The sequence below is a fragment of the Tasmannia lanceolata genome, unplaced genomic scaffold, assembly GCF_043159265.1.
Source record: "Tasmannia lanceolata isolate RefF3 unplaced genomic scaffold, GAP_Taslan_0.1 ptg000005l, whole genome shotgun sequence".
NCBI lineage: Eukaryota > Viridiplantae > Streptophyta > Magnoliopsida > Canellales > Winteraceae > Tasmannia > Tasmannia lanceolata.
The window spans coordinates 2,543,546-2,565,284 of record NW_027518682.1 but is presented as its reverse complement, the minus strand read 5'-3'; the positions used below and the strand labels follow the sequence as shown (position 1 = coordinate 2,565,284).

At 38.7% G+C, this 21,739-nt stretch overlaps 2 protein-coding genes across 4 annotated transcripts; both read right to left on the bottom strand.

Annotated features, from left to right (window-relative positions):
• Positions 1–1,159: 1,159 nt before the first annotated feature.
• Positions 1,160–2,537, bottom strand: LOC143876473 (protein EXORDIUM-like 2). The gene has a single exon (XM_077378181.1). The coding sequence runs from the start codon at positions 2,422–2,424 to the stop codon at positions 1,432–1,434; it is 993 nt and encodes a 330-aa protein (XP_077234296.1). The 5' UTR covers positions 2,425–2,537; the 3' UTR covers positions 1,160–1,431.
• A 6,912-nt stretch (positions 2,538–9,449) lies between these two features.
• On the bottom strand, positions 9,450–19,787 carry LOC143877088 (histone acetyltransferase MCC1-like). 3 transcript variants are annotated; one of them, XM_077378848.1, is made up of 6 exons: positions 19,666–19,787; positions 14,058–14,310; positions 13,774–13,918; positions 13,588–13,687; positions 13,264–13,492; positions 9,450–9,832 (listed from the first exon to the last, which is right to left on the bottom strand). In XM_077378848.1, exons 2-6 carry the CDS (start codon positions 14,213–14,215, stop codon positions 9,652–9,654), a joined length of 813 nt encoding a protein of 270 aa, XP_077234963.1. In that variant the 5' UTR covers positions 14,216–14,310; positions 19,666–19,787; the 3' UTR covers positions 9,450–9,651. The 3 variants fall into 3 exon arrangements, with proteins under 3 accessions (XP_077234963.1, XP_077234964.1, XP_077234962.1); XM_077378849.1 differs by having other exon boundaries at positions 19,641–19,751; XM_077378847.1 differs by having other exon boundaries at positions 19,590–19,746.
• Positions 19,788–21,739: the final 1,952 nt, after the last annotated feature.

Genomic DNA, 21,739 nt, shown 5'->3' with positions numbered 1-21,739 from the left:
TGGTTGTTCATAATTGTAATGTGGAAGAATTTGAAATTTCTTTCACAATAGACAGCTCTTCCCCGTTCAAATTAATTTCTACCTTTTTTCATAGTACTAAAAACATAAGCTACTTCTTGCATTTTTATGGTGACTAAACAAATTTGGTTGTAGCTTCCTCTTGCATTCCACTGCTGCGATGATTAAGCTAGGGTGAGGGCTTTTCACTATTTGAATTTGGATGTCTATGATGATATCTTAGAGTTTTCTGTTATTTGAATATTTGGCATTTTAGGGTTTAACATTAGCCTTTTTTGGTTATCTGAATATCTTAGGATTAGTTCTTTGATTTCCAAATTGCATCTCGTAAAACAAATATTAATCAATAATTCTTTTGTCGATGCACGGGTCTGCAGATAAAGTATAACTGTTTATTCCTTTACAGAATTTCAACCGAAATTTCCGTGAGGACCAAAATTGCCACCGAAACTGAAATTTAAAACCTTGGTCCTACCTATGTAGCCCGAAAGTAGGACCTAGGACACATCAATGGACACTCCAATTTAAAATGGACTGTGGCCTATACCCTGAAAAGTATGATCCGCGGTGACCAACACATAGGTGGATCAGATCCAAAGCGGATCTATTAACACCCATAATTTGCCTCCATCAAAGTAGAACACAATTGCCATCAAAATAGACTAGGAATGTATGTATTTTACTCATTTTCACTCAATTGTTGATTTACACGTCATTGATTGGGAAATTTGGATCCAAACCCGTACATGTGTCGCTCTTTGGCTTAAAGTCTTGGATATGCTCCCAGAGACAAGAGTTCGAATCCCCCGGGCTTACCCGATGCGTGTGGTTTACGGGTGATTGAGCGCATCAGGAGGGAATTAGTCCCCCACTCTACAAAGTGGCGTCGGAACACCCTACGTAAGTACGTAGTAATAAATAAATAAATAAATTGGATTCACAAATAAGCAAGTTTCCCTGGATTTGCTAGAAATTGTCACTGTTGCCTGATAGCATAGGCTCGCCTTTTAGCAGTTTTTGTCTTATTCAATTAAATCTATTGAAACCGCTATCCTCATGGCTTTCCGCAAAATTGGCTAGCAAATTTCTAGCCCTTCCACCACTTTTGTTTCTCTTCCTAAAATTAACCTTGCTTTTGGGAAAAGACAAACAAAAGCGAGTGATAATTTCCAAGTAAATCTGATGAGAGACAATTCCACTGCCTGTATGTAACCCCCAAATTAGGCCTCTCTCTCTCTCTCTACATTTTGTGTTCGTAAAGAAATTCAAGAAAAGCAACCCACGATATTGACAGGTACACTCCCTAATCGACAAACCCAAAAAAAAGAGAGAAAGAATCAATAGACAGAAACTACAACATTTTTCTTATCTTTTTCATCATTATTTTCCTTTTCGAACACTCTGTTTCATTATTCAGACGAGAGTCGAACAGGCGGAGGTGAGCGGATCCCAGACAGCCGGAAGAAGATACTTCCTACCCTTCACCCCATGCGCATTGTAGCTACCACCAGTCGTAGGGTCCACCAGAACCTCCCCAGGATAACCCGGGTAGGCCCCACTACCGTACGTCCCAGGACAAGCCGAAGCAGCCTCCAGCGGAGCCGAAGCCGGGCCCTGAAAAAACCCGGTCCGAAAAGGATTCGTAACAGCAGCGGCCAAGGCGGATGCGAGCCCGATAACCATCCCATCCGCACCCACGTCCCCGTTAGGCGCAACTAGAGGCGGATCCTGCGGGCCGTATATGGGCCGGTGAAAGGGCCAGGCGCACTGACCCGGGCACTGGCTAGCCGGGTTCCCCACCCACAAATAAGCCCGAGCCAAGGGCCCACTACCAACCGAGCCATGGTGCGCGCACCCGCTCGTGCAGAAATCCTCCACTGCCACGTCATCCGAAGTGAACACAACCACCACCATCTTAGACGTTCTTCTAGAAGCAGCAGCAGCAGCTTCCGACTCTGCGAGTTTTGAGATTTGGACTCGGGTTAAGAGTTTCCCGAGTGAGTAGGACGAGTCAAGGGTCTGTTTTTGGATTTGTATATGGAGGGTGGGGTTATCATTTTGTGGGGATCGGTGGGTTTTTTTGGGGAGTTGAGTTTGATAGCTTTCTATGGTTTTCCACCAGGAAGAGACTGAGGGTTTTGGTGTGGTTTTGTGGGTGTTGAGGGAGTGGAAAAAGTCTAGAAGGATTGATCTTTGGGCAGAGCTAAAATGGCCATACCAAACAATAGAGAGGGAGAGATTTCCAGTTAGGAGAGTACCATTGTGGTAGCCTAGTACCAGGGGTGTTTCTTTTACTAGAGAAGAAAGCTTTCTGCTTGTTCTTGCAGAGCAGAATGGGAGAGAAGATGAAGCTAGGAAGAGAAAGAGGAGAAAAATGAATGTTTTCATTGGGAAAGATAAACCCATTTCTACTTTTTTGTTCTGTTGTTCTTCTCGAAGAAAGAGATGAACAGATGGAGATCAAAAGATTAAGTATAGGCAGAGAGCAGAAAAACAAGCAGATTTCTGAAGAAGAGAGACTGGAGACAGTGGGTATTTATAGGCAGCCAAAGAAATAGGCCTATAGATTTGTTTTTCTTTCTGATAAGAACACCCCTCTCAATTAATCAAAGTTCCAAGTGGCCATGTCATTTGTGATCTTTTAATAGACCATTGTCTCTGATAATGGGAAGAGACCTGCTACAAAACCAAGGCCATTTTTATCATGGCACTCACACTTTATTAACCATGTTTATTGGCCATCTTACGTACTTTATAGATTCCTTGGTATAAGAATTTTATGACAAGCCTAACAAGACCCACCCACATTATATTAGCATGATCTGGACCCTTCATTTGGTAGGCCCTATGATAGGGGCGATGAGATTGAAAATCACTTTGATTATGTTAATTGCCTAGTCAATGGTTTATAAATGGACGGTTTGTAGCTAAAAAGGAAGCAATGGTTAGGAGTTGGGGGTTGGGCACCAGTAATATGGGCAGGACCATGTCAAGCTTTCCCTGTTAAGAGCAGGACCATGTCAAACTATTTGTATTGAGAGCTCCTCTGGCTGTTATTTTTTCTCTTTCATCTCACACATTCAAAATTTGATAGTAATATGAGTTTGGCATTTTAAAGCCCATCTGATCAAAATAGTAGAAATAAACAAACCACAAGTTACACGCACAAGGAAGCCAAAAGTAGCCCTTTGCGTACGTTTTCTTCTTAACAAAGACAGTACACAGTGTAAATAAAAATAAACAAAATCCATTCAATTTCTCACCCCCTCTTCTATGTTGTTGTACATATATTTTTCCACACTTAAACGGTCTAGGTTAAAACTAAAATCTCGAGAAATTATAAGATAAGTGGGCAGACAAACACGGATTGGCGGTACGAATACGATGGAGGTACACCCTTGATATTTGATCCAGCAGCAGCTTCTAAAAAAGTGAGCTGCAGTGGAATCAAATATCAAGGGAGAAACCTCTAATACATGTTTGTTTGCCCACACAGCATTTAAAATTTTAAAAAGTCTCTTAGCTAGCTCTCTCCTAGTCCAACTATGATACTACAATGAGACCACTCCTACGGTTTTCATATTGTCCAAGAGTCCCTTTTCTACGCACTAAGGGTCCATTTGGATGATGCCACAAGGAAACCCGCATTTTTCTAGGCCAGGGTTGCAACTTGGGTCGGTTTGTGTTAAGCTTTTGCAACCCGAACCTGACCCGGTATTAAGGTAAAATCTCAGTCTGAATTCCCAAAAATCAACCCGAGTTGCACGCCTTATTTTTTCCTGTCAATTACTATTGTTCAAGCGCTTAGTTGCCCGGAAAAGGAATTTTCAATCTATGGAATCATCCTGTAGGTCCCATGTTGCACAATGTGGTGCTAAAAACGAATTTTCTGCCTAAATTGAGCAGATTTAGGGGAGAGAATAACACTGTCGTGAAACAAGTCTATATCCCAACAAATATCTTGCTATCCCAACAAATATCTTGGTAATGATATTTCTTCCTAACATAATTTTTCTATGTAGAGCACCTCTCTCTTTTCCTTAAGCAATTAATCCTAATACTTATCAGATTGGTAGGTTTTAGAGCTATCATGTGTTAAAGTGCTTAGAAGTCACTTCTATCCTGACTTTGTTCTTTTGCCCACTCTTTGCAGGCTGCACTGAGGCAGATTCATAGTTCAAAATTTAAACACTGCAACCCCAATAAAGAACAGTGGTGGTACAGCTGACAACTATTGAAGCGGCTTGATGTCATCTTTGATTCAAGTTTGGGTCTGCCACCTTCTTTTACACCCGTATTAAGATTGCCATTTCTTGATAAAATGACTTTAAATCACGCTCCTCAAAGTACTTTCCCTTTTAAGGCCACATGTCTTTTCCCGTATATTACACACCCTCCCCTTTCTTTTGTTACACACACTCCTTCACCATTGCATGGTTAATCTTTTAAATTTTGACAATGATTATCTGATTTTTTGCCTACTTTTTCGTCTTGTAAGATTAATGAAAACCACGTAAAGATCTGACTTTGTGGAGATGTAGACGACTTATGTACATTGAAGGGCATTGAAGGAGCGTGGACGGAGATGATGGTGCAAGGAAAGAGACATGATGGATGTGGTGCATGGATGGATGATGATGTGGGTCAACATGCGTTATGGGTGATGGACCATGACATTGACAGGTCAGGTGCACCTAGTCTTTCCACTTTCCTATACTACTTAGCAAATACAGGTTTTACCAGGGACCAGACCATGCTCCTTCAATGACATACACATCCGTATCTACAATTGCTTATGCCCGTGGTACAAAATACCACGAGAAACCCATGCTTTTATCAGCCGAGATAACCGGTTATCTTGGTGCGGGGACCAATGGGTGCATAGTGCATTTAGATTGCCAGAATCAGGTATTGGAATCGGTATCCTATCCAACTTTCTGTTCAAAAAAATGAATCATAATCAAGAGGCGATATGCTGGGCCAGAATTAAAGTGGGAAATGTTGGAATCTGTTTCCCCGCCCCAAAAGATGGTATTCTGATTCTGCCCCAATAGGATTGAAATTTTTATTTTATTTTTTTCATTCTGTTTACAAGGTAATCAGAATAAAAATCAGAATAAGACACCAATTCCAATTGCTAATTCCGGCAATCCAAACTCTCACAGTAAGTAATAAGTATGGGAAATGATATTTTCAACTGTTTTCCAACATTTCTACCCTCGCTTATTTGTGTTTCCTGCATTTTCCACCTCTGCGAAACAACCAATTACTCCAAAAGCTTAAGCTGTTGGAGAAGACATTATTTAATCTTTTATATTTTAACACTCCTCCTCATGTCTATCCCCTCTTTGTAGAGTTGGCTTAAACATGGCACATGTAGCCCTTCTTTCGGGTTGACCATTAGATGCGGATTTTTATTAACAAGAAATTTTGAAACCAGGACCTTTGCTCTGATACCATGTGAAACAACCAATTGCTCCAAAAGCTTAAGTGGTCGGAGAAGATGTTATTTAATCTTTTATACTTTAACACATCATTTGTTTATCTTTTCCCCCTTTCCAACCTTCGTTTGTCTTTCCAAAAATAGCTGCATTAATGCAACCTCATATTTACAGGAAAAGACAAACAAAAGAGGGTGAAATGCTGAGAGAGTAAAATTATTATTTCCCAAAATAAAATGGTTATACATACAGAATTCAAAAAAAAAAAAAAAATTGGTTATATACTCACACCCTACACTGAACAATACAAACGAAATACCCAATAATTTGGTGAATAAATATAGATTATTTTTTCTCCTTCATATAGGCCCGCGAAGTTTCATCAATCTAACATTTTCAGCATACATTTTCCTCGCAAAGAATTTCAATGTACAAGAACTGATCTCAATTTATCAACTTACATTTTCCTCTAAAGAATAATTAATGTGTGCGTGCGCGCGTGTGGAAATATGGACTGATATCAGTTTCATTGGTCTATTAAGATATAATGGTTGAGATTTATTTGCGAATAATGTTATTTTAAGTCATCTTATTTGTAAATAGGACATTGATAGCACTTTGGAATAAGCTATTGACTACTATTGACTATGATGTATATAGCACTATTTATTTACATTATTTGCATATAAGATTAGACGTAGTTAAGACTATACGTATGTAAGATTATGTGCAAATAAACTATAGAAGTATTCAAACAGACCCTAACCTGGTTTGTTTTGGATTTTTAGAAACAGTTATGAGTCACAAACTGATTATTGGACCCAAAATTAAACATAAATCTGAGTTCAATAATCAGTTTTGGACACACCAGCTGTTCTCAAAATCCAAACAAAGAGGTTGGTAGACATTCTTCTAAAAATTAAAATATTGAAGCCATTGAGATAACAATCAAGAAATTGATTGATGTATTGGATCCATCAATTATATTGGTCGATAATAAAAATTTAACGGTCAGGATGAATCGTCACAGTTTTCCTATGACGAAATTCCAATATATAAACCACATATAAAACAAGATAGTTTTGGTATATCGGATTCATTAGTCGGGTTAATTGACAAAAAATCAACAAGTGAGTTAATAAACTTCAATTTCTTCCCAAAAAAAAAAAAAAAAACATAGGCTATTCACATTTCGGGATTCATAACTCAGATTGGTTAGTTAAAAATTCAACGATTGAGATGAACCCAATTCAATCTATCAACTTATCTTTTTCACTAATAATTTCCTTTTTTAAATAACATGGAAAATTTCCGCATCCCATATCTAAGCTGATACATAACAGTTTGCTGCTTGGACGGTAGCTATAAATTAACGGGACAAATTATTATCAGTATTTAATATTAGGCAATGATATATTCACACCCCTTTAAAGGTGGGTATGTGGGAGACTTCAAAGGCTGTTAAGTTTTATAGTCAATTCACGTTAAAAAGGTGCGAATTATCCTACAGAGGGTGTGAATTCATCATTACCCTTAATATTTTGGACCCCATTTCAACCTCCAATAATTTGAGGGCTATTTGGGAATTGGGACGACAAAAATTATGAAAAGGATAAACAAGTACTTGGAAATTTTGGCGTTACTATCACCCAATACGTGTCGTGTTTGCATTGGCTCTAACCCCGGAGCGTACGGGTTCCTTGATTGCCAACCTGGATAGTCTGAGTCAGCAAAGATGACAGCATGGACACCATGCTCAGGCCATGCCTAGGGCACGTGATGACGTGGCTCTCTTCCTTTTGCCTTTGCCATGAAATTCTCAGTACCCGTGATGAAAGTTTACAGAAATGGGTAAAATAATTGTAATGATTCCAAAGATACGTCCCATCCAACTTAATTAATTAAGCTCTTAAAGGAAAGAAGCCGAGCAGGTGGGACAATCACTCTAGTCTCTAGGGATCGATTAAATAGATCAATTTCTGGATCCAAAACACATTAATGTATAATCGAGACCGTTGATCTAGTACCCCATTGTAACGACATCCTACATCATCTTCGTCCCTATTCTACAAAAACCAACATTTTAGTTTCTCTTGGCGATCAAGGGGCAGGATCAACGGACTAGATCATGTTCTTGTGGCACAAGTGGGATTCAGAAGAGAGTAGCATGATCCAACCCTACCTTTGGTACGCCCTATCATGAAGATGAGATGTAAGAGGCCTAAGGAATTTGTTTTACATTATGTGAGCTGCAAGTGGGGCCCTTGGATGGAGGATCAGGATCATGCTAACATCATGTAGGTGGGCCTAAGTCAAGCAAAAGAAAAAGGAGGACATCTAACAGATAGGACAAACTGACATGTGGTTTAAGAGTGCAATTTCAGCTCCTAAACTAAAATCCATATTTGAAAATTCAACTCATCTAATGAAAATATTAAGATTCTCAGCTCCTAAACTTGTATTAAGAGCTAGTTAACAACAACAATGCTAGTATTAAGAGCGTTTCTTAATCTAGAAAGGCTGTCAATATCAAAAGCATGAGTTGTGAATACTAATTTTTCTTCTTCTTTTCATTTCTCTTTCCTGCGTGTTTCTTATTCATACTGACGTAAAGAAAAGCCACAGCCACCAACAATAGCTTTTTCCATAAGCAGTTCGCCACCTTTGAATTGCCTACTTTCAGAGACAATGGGGAGGGACACAATTTCAAACTTAGGATTTGTTCCCAAATAAAAACAAAGAAAGTGGCGACCACATGTTCTTGTATATATACTTGTGTCAATTTAAAAAAGAGGCACATTCTTTCTATCTCCTTGTTTGGGAATTTGTTTTGCAACAGCCAAAGAGTAATGGGCATTGCATTTGGGCTTTTTATGGCCATCTTGCTGTTGCCCATCATAATAATCACTACCTTCCGAGGAAAACAATGGGACCTCTTCAGATACTCTATCTTGTGTAACATTGACGTACGTTATAATTTATATATAGTACACCTTTGAACATAACTTGGACCCATTTTCAGATAACACTAAACTCGCACTCTAATTGCAGATGAGGTTATCTTAATCTAACTTTGTTTGCACATATATTTCAATCAGTCGTAGAGTATTACAATTAAGTCAGGGCCCGTTTGGATGCCGAGAAGATTTGGATTTGGATTTCTCACATCTGCAGCCCTTTTTGCATTGTAATTTGGATCCGATCAAATTCTTGGATTTCTAATTCAGCAGCTGACAGTGAAAAAAATCCGATTTCTAAATATGCTGTGGAAATAAGAAATTGGAAATCCACAGATGTGGCAGTTTCCTTCACCCTCTTTGCTCCTCAACCTCTCCTCGCCACTAGGAAGTACCCCCTTCCCTCTGTGTCTCCCTCTACATGAGCTGCCAGATTTATTCAATTTGTATTCAAAACTCAAATCCAAATCCAAATACAAATGGGAGGTATCCAAACTGGCCCTCAAAGCATTTAGGGCCACTACAAATACGTATCAAATTATTTGCATTCGTATAACATATGAATGGTTTTGAAGTCGAACATAATTATCTGCAGATAGTGATTATAATAGTCTTAGTAATGATATAGTTATTTGCTTCAAAAGTAGTCTTAAATAACATTAACTTACAATAATCCTATTTGCAAATTAGGACCAATTTTAGTGGCATCCAAAGACACCCTTAACCCTTTGGAAATTATTCCTAACAAGTTTTTGCCCCTCTTCTCATAACTTAAAAAAAAATTGTCTGCAAATAATCTTATATGCAAATGATTAATATAATTTTAGAAGGGAAGTGATATATCCACCCCTTTTTTGTTTCATTCAAGAGGCAGTAACCACTATTTTTGTCTACAGATGTGAGACATTAAAGTTTGTTTTGATGAAAATGTAGCTTTCTAGTAACTCAAAACTACAAGATTTTTTTGTGTAATCTTGCTTAACCTAAAATTGACTGAACTGAATCTCACAATTAATAACTATAACACGAGGTCTCACAAACAGAAGCCACAGTGTAGTCTTAGTTTAATTTAATCAGTTTTGGAAGGACTAAAGGATTTTACAACCGTTGTCTTAGTTTAATTTACATGTGTTATTGAGGAATTTGGAAAGAAACAGAAGAATGGAGAGAGAAAAAACAATCACGAAGCAATAATGTAGAGTTTTCTCCAGAATAGCACCCACAAAGGATCACAACTAAACACACTGACATCCAGCACTCTCAGCATTGAGGATTCTCCTGTTTTGGGTCATTAGGAGGGAACTGGTTTCTTTACACTTGGACCATCTTGTCACTTTTTCCTCATTCTTCCACAGCCTTGCAGCCAGAGATTGAAAAAGGCTCCTAACATAAGTTGCCACTGCTGCCATGAGAGATCTGCAGAATGAAAATGACAATCAGATCACAAAAGCCTGGTAAGGAAATAAACAACTGAAAATAGCAAGTAACCTATGGGCTAAGAAATTGGAATAGAAATCCGAGTGCAACTCGGGTCGGGTTGGGTTGAGCTTTTGCTAAAAAATGAATTGGAATCAACCACAGTCCGACCTGATCTTATGGTAAAAGCTCAACCCGAATTCCTAAAAATCGACCCCAGTTGCACCCCTAATAGAAACTGATTGTCATTGCAAGCGGGATGCACATGACCAGGGAAAAAATCCTAACAAATTCAGGACGAGTATATCACAATATCAAATTTGGACTATATTTTTTTTCTTAACCTGATTTGCTTGACAAATTTCAGATTTGCTACTCATTATGGTAAAATGAAAATGCAGCCACTGAGACAACCAATAATTTTCTATTTTAGTCGAACGACACTTTTTTCAAATCAATCTGCATTGCAATCAAAACAGGGCGTTATCACAAATTTAACACATCCTCTGGTGAGGTGGTGGATTCATCATTCATGGCATGTTTTTGAGCAACACAGTGTTCACATTGCCCATATACATGGTAAAAGAGAACTGTGGGATATGAAACTTGTGAGGAGTGGGCTTACTGACTAACTTTATTTACGTATATTTTCCCATGAGAGCAATTCATCTGAAAAGCAGCCAAGATGGAATGATAGGATGAGCTCTCACCACAAGAGGTAGCTTATAATCAAGATTATATTCTTACTTCTGCTTTTTGTTGTCATACTCTAACCATTATAACGGAATTATATTCTTTTTACTGAAATACGAGCATATATTTGTTGTTGGTCACTCAAATTCTTAAAATATCTAATTGAATTTTCATTTCTTTTGTTATCAAGAAATCAGTTTTGGGATTCTTGAATAATTTACTTGAAACAGGAGGAATGTCAATTGTCATCCCCATCACTATCTTAAATGCAATTAATAGAAGTGGTTTTTATCCAATACACTCTGATTATCTGAACCAATTCACGGTCGATGGCATAAATATATCAACATATAAGAAATGAGCACTGCTAGTAGCATAAAGGCTCTTTGTTTTTTTCAATGGTAAACAAATTTTAATAAAGAGAAACAAAACAGAATACAAAAGAGCAAAATTGACGTGATCCATCAGTCACAAACTTGATTTTATTTAGTTTTATTCTTGAGAGACTTGTTTAATTCTTTTATTTGAGATTTATTTCTATTTTTAGTTATAATTTTTTATCCTAGATGGGATGTCGACATCAAAATAAAGCCAACACATCACTATTTTTTCTATTTTTAGTGTCTTGTCTCTCCCTCCCTCCATCTCTATCTCACCCCTCTTTTGCCCTCACATCTTGTGTAGCCACCCCCCTTTATCTCCCTCCACCTCCCTTCTCTTCCTTTACCCTCCTTCCCCCTCATCTCTCCTTCTCATCTTCTTCCTCTCACCCTCACAGTTGGGTTCATAAGCTGTCCCTCTATACCCTTTCTTTTCCCTCTGTTATGCTTAGATTCTCCATCCTTCTCCCTCTCTAGTTATCTTGGTTGTGAAAAGCCCCCTCTTCTCTCTCTCTATATATAGCTTGCTCTCTTTCCTCTCTTGGACACATCCTGCCATCCAGCATGTCTCCCAAGTACGGACACCTTTACTTTTATTTTCAGCAGCCTACCCATATTTCCCTACCCCTTAAACTATCCTTACATCCTTATTTTACCTGGATTGACCCTACCCTCGTTGCCCACAACCACTACCTTACTTACCATTCACCCATCATATCCTCACCCCCTGGGACATCTTGCAGGCCATACTAGTTGGATTTCATAAATCTGATTATAGGGCTAGATTTATAGTTTTTTTTTTTTTTTGGATGGTTGGGCTAGATTTATAGTTGATGATTGATTTTTATTTCATAGTGATCAGTTACTTCTTGTTGGGAATTATAGCATTGAAAAAGGTATGGATAATTAATTTTTATGGATGGTTGAAATTTTAAACATAGAATTTCTTTAAAATACTTTATTGATTTTGATTCTTCATGTTATGTTTATGCTGATTTGTGAATGCATGTTGCTGTTTTATTGAATTAACACTCAATTTATTGCTCCTAAATTCCTAGAGTCACCTGTGAATCCTAATTTTGCACCAAAAATTATATATGGGGCAGAGATTGCCTATCAAATAAGTGTCCCTTCCCAGCCCACTTTGGCAAGCATACAGACACTGTGTTTGCATTATGGGGGAGTATAACTGTATAAGGACTAGGCACCATGGTTTAAGTTTCCATTGAAACCAACACGAAACGACCAAAATATTTTCACTTCCATTTCCACCGAAATGCATAACAAAACCATCAGTATACAAAGCGGAATACCAAAACCAAAATATTTTCATTTCCATCCCCATTAGTCCAGTTTGGCATCCAGAAGGATAGGGCAATGATCGGAGATCATCTTGACTACAACAGTTTGACAGAGTAGGAGTTGAGAGAGACCGAGAGACGACAGAGAAGAAACCGGTCTAATCTGCTGTTGCTCTGATAGCATGACCAAGTAACTTGGGCATGTGCTAAAGGGAGGTCAAGGAGTACATTCCTACTGATGAATTCTTTAGACAGTTGGGGTGCAAGGGCAACTTCGAGTTCACTTCTATAGAATCAGAGGGAGCCTCAGGACGAATTTTGGTGGACTGCGATAGCTCGATGCTTATCCTCATGGAAGAACTGACTATAAGATACTTAGTATAGTTAATCTTAAGAAAGACCAATGACGATACTCTATGGCTCTTTTTCTGGGGTGTGCGACCCTAATGCCTGGGAGGAGCTTGACCAAATCAGGGGAAGGTGGTCTCATCAGTGGTGTATCGGTGACGACTCAAACATGAATAGATTTATTCCAGAAAGGGTTATTCCTCTGAAGTGTCTCCTGGACATGGGAAATCTTCTCCGAGGATCCCATCTCCCCGGATATTCCAGCTCAGGATCTTCATGATAAAACCCTGATCGGTAAATTCCATATTGGGTCTTTCCTCCTCCACGAACCCCATTCCTCTGCTTTTCTATCTGCTTCCTGACGTTCAATCATAGTTTCGTGAAAGTTTTTTTGTGTCTCTACATAATTTCCTATTTTAGAAGTAAAGATCATGCATATCTTCCTTTCATTCTAAGTGTCTTCACCTTGCCTACTAGGTCATAACATACAACTATCAAACACATACATGCATATCAAAGAACTTTGTCTCAAGTAAAAGAACTTAAAAAGAAACACCCGGCAGATAATAACACTTTAGACAAATAAAGAACAATATATTTAGCTTACTACCTTTTTATATTTCTAGAACAAAATAAAATTATAGCAATGCAATAAAAATGAACCACCCAAAGCACTGTGCTTTTCAATAGAAAAGGAATGTTGACTTACAGCGGAGAGCAGGGAGATCGACCACCATTTACATAGTACAAAAACAAGTATGAGTCGTAATGCTGGCCCTTGATGTAATAGAAATTTGACAATCTCCGTAAACACTTGAATGACATCTTCTGATAGAAGTGGATGGCAGGATCATTGTAAGATATCACGTGTAAGTAAACTGCTCGACATGTAGGAATACTCGAAGCATATTTGATAACCTCCCGTACAAGTGAACTAGCTGCAAATACAAAAGCATATAATGCACACGCTTAATTAAATGGAGCACAGCTTTTCTTTTCTTTTTTTTGAGGAAAAAAGAAATAGAAGAAATACCTATTCCACGATTTCTGTAAGGCCCTACTACACCAAGTGTCAGAATATAAACCAGTGTTTGATCTGCCCTTGAAGAATCGTACCCAAGCAAATCCCCTATCTGTCACACCAATAGAAAGTTCCAGTGAAATTGATACGTTTGAATAAATTTAAAGAAAAAGCTTTAAAAGTATCAAAATTACACACATCGCTTTCTTTTGCTATAACAACACGTGCAGTAACAAATCCAATGAGTTCGTCACTCTGACTATCGGGCCTACTAGTGTCAACAGCAGCCCAAGAGACAATGTCTTGGCCATTGACAACATTGAGAAAGAACTCTGACTCATACCTGCAATATCATGTTCTAAAACAGCATTATGCCAACCATTCAAATAAATAAATAAAAAGGCAAAACACAGATGCAAAGACGCTCCGTGAATGTATCACCATGTGGTAATCAAAACGGGATCTACCAAAGCTCATCTCACCTTATAGGAAATAAGGTGGCATGGATCTGCTCAAGAACTTCAAGATCAGATGGCCGTATAGGCCTATAAACAATGGTTGGACAGCGTGCAGCCTTTGAGACTTTCATGGAAATTCTACTTTTAATCCCCTGCATAAGTTTGATATCTCTGGAGAACATGCACAGGCACTTTTGTTTCCATTTATGCCCTTTCCGGCACGATAGTCATGTGATTGTCTCTGGAGGATGTAGCACCTCTCTTCTTTTTTAATCCCCTGTATTTCGGAAAAAAAGAATAATCAAATTTCCATAAGCTAAACCCTAAATAGGAGAGCTGTGAACAGTATCAATCAGAAAACCTGAAAGAGGATATGACAGCATGGTTCAAAATAAAAATGGTTTGATTTAGTAATATTGTATATGTTCGGCCTATGGAAACCATGGTTCAACCAACCGGAAAAAGGTTTAAAATCAGAGGTTGATGCAAGACACCGGCAAAACGTATCTTCAAAAGGGATGGTGAGGCAGGGAGGAGCATCTCAAATTATGGAGCAAAGGATCAAAGCACTCTGACTTTGATCCCGAGATCCACCACAGGCTGGGATTGATGGTGAGGCAGCAAACACCTACCCCCACCACCAACACACACACACACACACATATGATACGTATTACTCTCTCTCTCTCTCTCTCTCTCTCTCTCTCTCTCTCTCTCTCTCTCTCTCTCTCTCTCACACACACACACACACACACACACACAAGCGCGCGTGCCTCCTAATTATTCAGTAACTGTGTCCGTGCACACATAATATTGAAGGGAAAATGACAAAAATTATACAAGAACCCCAGCACAATCAAGCAAAACTGATATAAAGGCCCCCCATTTCAATGGAAAACACGCCAAAGAATCTCGACAAAAAGCTTTCATCAGATTCTAATCACAAATCTAAGATTGTTAGTTGTTAGAAACATATGACAGAAGCCTAGAGAGGGCCAGGCTCTCGAAGCACATCCACATAAAAAGTCTCCTCAAAATTCCCTCAAATCACTGGTACTATTTTGTGGCACAACTCCATTAGTGGAAACTTGAGGACTGTATAGTTTATGCGCTCTTCATGACCTCGGTGGTTAGTATCTCTTGTAAATATCTTAGACCCATACTTGTGAATTTTAGCGATGCCATCATTTCTTTAGTTATGATGAATGGTTCAGGAGGGTGTGACTTTATTGTAATACAATGAGGCACATTCACTATTACATAATGGGCTCCATCTTTGGTTTATCCGGGCAGTCCATCTAAGAGGACCTTCGTTAGATATCTACTGTCCCAAAAAAATTCCAACCTGATCATCCAAATATCTAATGATATGTATTTTGAGTTGTTGAATGCGGAGTGTTAACTGTGGACCATTATCTATATATTTAATTGGCTGTTAGGAGTGTCCATAGACTCCATATGATGCTTGGGCTATTAGAGATCCAAAATGGCCTATTAGATGGACGATTCAGACCAACCAAAGGTCGGTCCCTCTTTGTATTCATGGGTGGGCCTAATTGTATTACAATTAGCACGAGTCCTCTGAAGAAATCCATATACAATGAGAGTTCCCCCAACTATGGGAGTTCAAGAGTTGGTTTTTCGTTTTTGAAAGATAGATATTTTATTAATAAGGGACCATAGGGAGCCCGTCCGAGGAGGTTGGAGCTACAGGACAGAGAGAGTATAAGAAATAGGTACAATATACATTAAGTAGATAAAGGTCAAGGACTAAGGGAGAAATCGAATATCTCCAAGCTGTCTTGGTTGACCTTGTCTGGCTAGGCGATTTGCCTTGCTGTTGGCTGACCTCCTAACGTGCTGGATTCTAACTTGAGCCCCTGCAAGCTGATCCTGAATCTCAACAAAGTACACCGCAAACCTTCAGGAGGGGGGATGATCCGCCCATCCATCTGATGACGTTGAAAGAGTCTCCCTCAGATATACGATGATCCTTGTCAAGCCTCTCCACCATCCTAATGGCTTGCAAAAGCGCCCAGACTTCCGCCTCGTTAGAATCTTTGAATCCGATGGGGCCAGAGAATGCCCATTTAGGGTCCCATACTCCCATACATTGTCTCTCAGAAGACCACCAATCCCAGCCGGATCGGGATTACCAATGGTAGTGCCATCAAAGTTAAGCTTTACCCACCCTGGTTCAGGGGGAGCCCGTCTAAGGGTCGATTGGTCCGGATTTTCTGTGATTTCATAAATTTCTTTCCAACTACTTATGTCTATGAGGGAAACAATCTTCATGTAAACATAGAAGGGGCTTTTGGATACACTCTTAACAATTCGAGTGTTTCTTTCCTTCCAGATCCCCCTAAGGTCTCTAACACCGCAACCCTCTAGAGTATTCCCACTTTCTTGGGTCACTTTACAACGTATCAAGACTCAGATGATTAGATAGTCGGTGAGGGAAAACCCAAGTCATGCCAAATCTGTCGAGGATTTTGCACCATATCCCTCTGGCAAACCTGCAATATAGAAGTAAATGCCCTACGGACTCTCCTGCTTCAATGCATAGTTCACAATGATCAACATTCTACAATTTTGCAGGTGTTCCATTGCTAAGATCCCTTCTTGGACGGCAGCCCAGAAAGAGGCGTAAACTCTGGGAGGTGCTGGGATGCTCCAGTGGGCTGAAGAGATGTGGATGTGGAAGGACTTTACAGTGGACTCTCCCGATGAGGTGAATGTCCATGTTCTCTTACCTCCGCCTCTACCCCCAACATAAGTGGCATTCAACATGTCCACAAAGTAAGCAACTTTGTCCAACTCATTGTCAAAGAAATTGAGTCTAAAGTCCATCTTCCAAACGAAGCGGTTATCTTCCCTCCGAAAGCAATTTTGGACCCATGCTTCTTTATTATTGACCACTCCTAAGAGCTCGGGGAATATATCGTTTAATGCTGATTCCAAACACCGTTTATCGTGCCAAAACCTTACTTTATCACCTTTGTAAACTTTATATATGACGCCTTCCCAAAACAGTTTCATTTGCTTCATAATATCTCTCCATACGGATCATACCGTCAAGCTACTACTTCTATAGTTATCCTGAGAGTACCAGTTGTCTGGATGAGCCCCATACTTTCGTTAAATTACCCTGGTCCAGAGCATTTGTCCTTCCTTCACAAATCTCAACAACCATTTTCCTAGTAGTACCTTGTTGAAATTCCTTAGGTTATGGATCCCCAAGCCTCAGGCTTGATTGGTCTTACACGCGTCCTTCCATATTAAAAGATGAATGTTCCTCTTATCATCAGCTTCCCCCCTCCTCCCCCATATGAAATTTCTCTGGATCTGCTCTTTGCGCTTGATCACCCCATTGTGACACCTGAACAAGGATAAATGATACATCAGAATATTAGCAAGAACTGCCTTTAGCAGAATTATTCTGCTCCTAGAGATACTAAATTCCGCTTCCATGTGGATAGTCTTCGTTCTCCCCTTTCTACAACCGGATCCCAAGATTTATTCTTTGGTCTTCCCACTCTTAATGGGAGTCCCAGATATGAGGTGAGATATGTTCAACTGTACACCCTAGGAGCCTGGCCAATCTGCCTTTTACTGAGTTTTCTAAATGAATGCCCATCGACTTTGAATTTCTGAAATTGGTCCTTTGGCCTATCACTACTTCATACCATCCGACGACCACCTTAAGATTTAGCATTATGCCCTCATCTGTTTCACTGAAATTAGGGTGTCATCGGCGAACTGAAGGTGAGATACTTCCACCCCATGCTCTCCAACTTTGAAAACTTCAATGAGCTCACACAATCTTCCTTTTTCTAGCATCCTACCGAGCGCCTCAGCGAGTATGATGAATAGGAAAGCGGAGATGGGATTACCCTGCCTCAGGCCCCGAGAAGATTTGAAAAATCCTCTTGGAGACCCATTTATCAATATGGAAAACCAAGCAGAAGAGACACATCTCATCATCCATGCTCTCCATCTCGTTCCAAATCCATTCACATCCAGGACTTCCCACTCTACTCGAACATATGATTTTTCTGTAAGATCAAAACAAGGTTTCCTAGACACACATACCCTACTGGGGAAATGATGTTTGATAAATAGACGATCAAAACAAGGTTTCCTAAACACACATGCCCTATTCCCTTTCAAAATGGAAGTGGCTCAAACTTCATGTCAGCAGAGAAGGAATTGAGGATCAAGGGCTTCGCTTTTCTTTTCCTGAGTTTCTCACATGGGTTCTACATCCCAAAATTATGTTAGAAACTGCCTAAGTTTTTATCTCGGTCATAAATTAACTTGTTACATTCATCACAAATACTCATGATTGTTCTGCCTTTTTTATAGTGTCATAAGGATTATTTTGCACAAACCAGATCCAGGGAGACAGGTGAGGAATTAAGATTCTTCAGATTCTTAGTTCTTTTCTTGACTAATAACAAGGTCATCTAGATATAGGATGAATGAAATGTAGAGAAGACAAAACAACAGCTGGAAAAAGTATAAGGAAATCAAGCATTTATAAACTTCTCTACAAGGCGGGATCGCCGCATCCGGACTGCTCACAGCCAGGTACAGATTTGAGCAGCATCACCCTTGAATAACAAAATTCAAGCCCTTATCACCTTCTTTCAGGATTAATATTAGATTTCACCACACACCAAATTCAAGGATTTCATTTACAAAACTTACTTCTGTAAAGTACTAAACGCATTGAGAAATACGACAATGAAGAGAACCCCTTGACCTATTGCTATGACAAAATTTGAAACGGCAAAAATGTGATTTTTTTCATGTGATTTGAATTAACCACTGTCACAAACTCCAAAACATCATATTCAACTATTCAATTACCAAAAATGAAAAACAAAAATTGGAGCTAATAATAGAAAAATAACTGGCGATGTAAACCAATAACTAAACAAGAGAAAACCAATTGATACATAGATCCTAAAGAAGAACAAATTTAAGTTGTAATCATCACAATTCATCTATAAATGTCCAATTCCACTATACCCACAAACTCCAAGTCATCAAATTCAATAATTTATACTTAAAGACTCAATTCCACCATACCCACAAACTCCAAATCACCAAATTCAGTAGTTGGATATCAAAAAGAAAGCCACAAATCTAACATAAGAGATGGCCAAAGTAATTTCTCTATAAAGATGATTCACCAAATCTACAAATTCGACCACTGAATTACCAAAAAAGAAAAACCCAAATCTGAAATAAGCAATTATGGTCATACGTTCAAGATTCATTTTCACCATACCCATCATCTCCAAATCACCAAATAAGACAATTGAATTACCTAAAGCAAATACCCAAATCCAAATAAGCCATTTTAACCATATCCAAAGAGTCTATTCTATCATAACAACAACATCTAAATCACCAATAAAAAAATTTAACTTAAAAAGAGGAAGCAAGAAGTAGCACCCAAATATGAAAAAAATTACAGACCCATAACTAATAACATGAAGTGTGAAGGAAAGTCGTGGATTTGTATAAAAAAATAACAGAAATAAATACCGTTAAAATTCATGATCTTGGATGAGAAAAGGAAAGGTGAAAAGAGAGGACCGTCTAAGGAATAAGGAATTGCAACCTTGGCCTGTTTTCCATGGCGTAAAGATGTGACGCCCTTTTTCTTTCTTTTTTGCCTTGCAGAGGACTCCTTGAAATGTGAACGTGGATTTTTCTTAGATCTCATGTGATTCTCAACGCTAGTAAATGACGAAAATAGCCTAGCTTGCGTGGATGTTTTTGCCTTTTCCCAGGATGGAAAAATCCTAAAGACAGATATTGGAGGGCTAGGATCATTTGATGTGTAGAAATGTTGTCAGGTCCATCTAGAGTGCCACCCAAAGATGAATGGTTTGGATCTTTGGATCATTGTAGAAGTGGCCCTACTTTCCCCTTAGGTGCAAATTTTCAATAGCGAATTGCTAGCGTCCATCCATCACAAAAGGCATTTCGCGGCTGGTCAGCCGCATGTCTGACCAACCACCTCGTGAAGACAAAAGCTGTTCTCTCCATTCATGAGGTGGCTGGTCTGACATGCTGTGAAATGCCTTTTGCGATGGACCCTAGCAAGTTTTGAATATGTTTTTTTTCCGACGCGGGGCTTCTTTTCTTATTTTTAAAGGGTCCCTTTCTTTGGATGTAAGATGGGTGAAAAACAAATTTTACGCCCATTTTGCCACTTTAAATGGGGGAAACTTTGCTGGAAAAAAAAACAAGTGTAAAATTTGTTTTACTGTCATTTCACATCGGAGCCGACAAATTTATTGAAAGTTTTTGTTACCAATAAAGAAGAAAATTCATCACAAGAGCCTCATGAGAAATCATAAGATTCATAACCAACCAACCCCACCGGCATGCGTTTATAATTCATCTACTTAGGTCTACTAGGATTATTCACTTATTCCCAGTGAGGGTAAAAAGATAATTGTATAAATTGTTCTTGGAATTGACTGTTGTGCTTGGATAAGTTTTTCTTGAAAATATCTTATCCAGATATTTATCAATTTTGTTTCCAACTTTTTGGTAATACCTCATCCTAGGTTGTATGTTGATCGGACATCCATTCCATTGTGTAAAGTAATGAACAGCAAAACAAAGAAAAAAAAAAATCAACTATTCAGATTTCGTTGGCTTGGGATGACTTCTCAAGGTTTGGCAGCAATGAAAAAGTATTCCATGGAATGTTAATGATGTCTGTGAGGGCATGTTTAGCCATAGTTACCTGAAACTTTCTAGTTGGATGGGAAACTCGCTTCCGCATAAACTTGCTTGAAAGCTAAGTTCTTTTTGCTTCCCAAATTTAGGGTATGCTTCCTACGCATTTTCTCTTAATCAAGAGTATGCTTCCCATTTAAATGATTATTTCTTCCTCGTAAGTATATTTTCTCCTTTTGATGATGTTGAAAGAGTATATTTTAAAAAAGGGAAAAATAAAGATACACCCCCTCAACTTTCTGACATTTTAAAGTATACCCCCTATGTTGACGGTCCGTTAATTTAACCTGACGAAATAACTAAAATTAACCATGGTTAATATTTTGAAGACAGAAATACCCTCGTAACTAGTTTTAAGCCATTTGCAGAGGGATTAGGGTTACATCATTTTCCGCCGCCGTCACCTCCACCACAGACAATGAAACCCCACTCCTTGGCTACATCAAGCCCCATATTTCAAGAAAAAAATACAATAGAAACAAAAAAAAGATCTAAAATATTAGGGTTTTTATGCAAAGCATGATAATGATGTGAATGAAGACAAATAAAACCTCTACATCGAGGGTTTGTTCAGTTTTCAGGTATGAAAACCCTAATTTTTAGTTGGGGAAGACGAGGGCATTATAGTCATTTCCTCCTCTCCGTCCACTCCATCACGTTAAAAAAAACCCACGGATAGTTTAGGGGGTGACTTTGGTAACTCTGAAACTACAGGGTTAGAAGTGGAATTTGGCCATAGTTGAGTGGGTGTATCTGTATTTTTCCCTTAAATAAAGAGTGCATTTAAAACTTGAAAACTCATTTTAAGTTTCAAATAAAAATTATGTGGATTTTTTTCCAAAAACTAAACATTAAATATACAAGAATAAAACGTTTGATACTGTAAATTCCTAAAGTTTGTAATTCTAATTAGTTGCAAAGTCTTCTTTGCTACTTGTAAT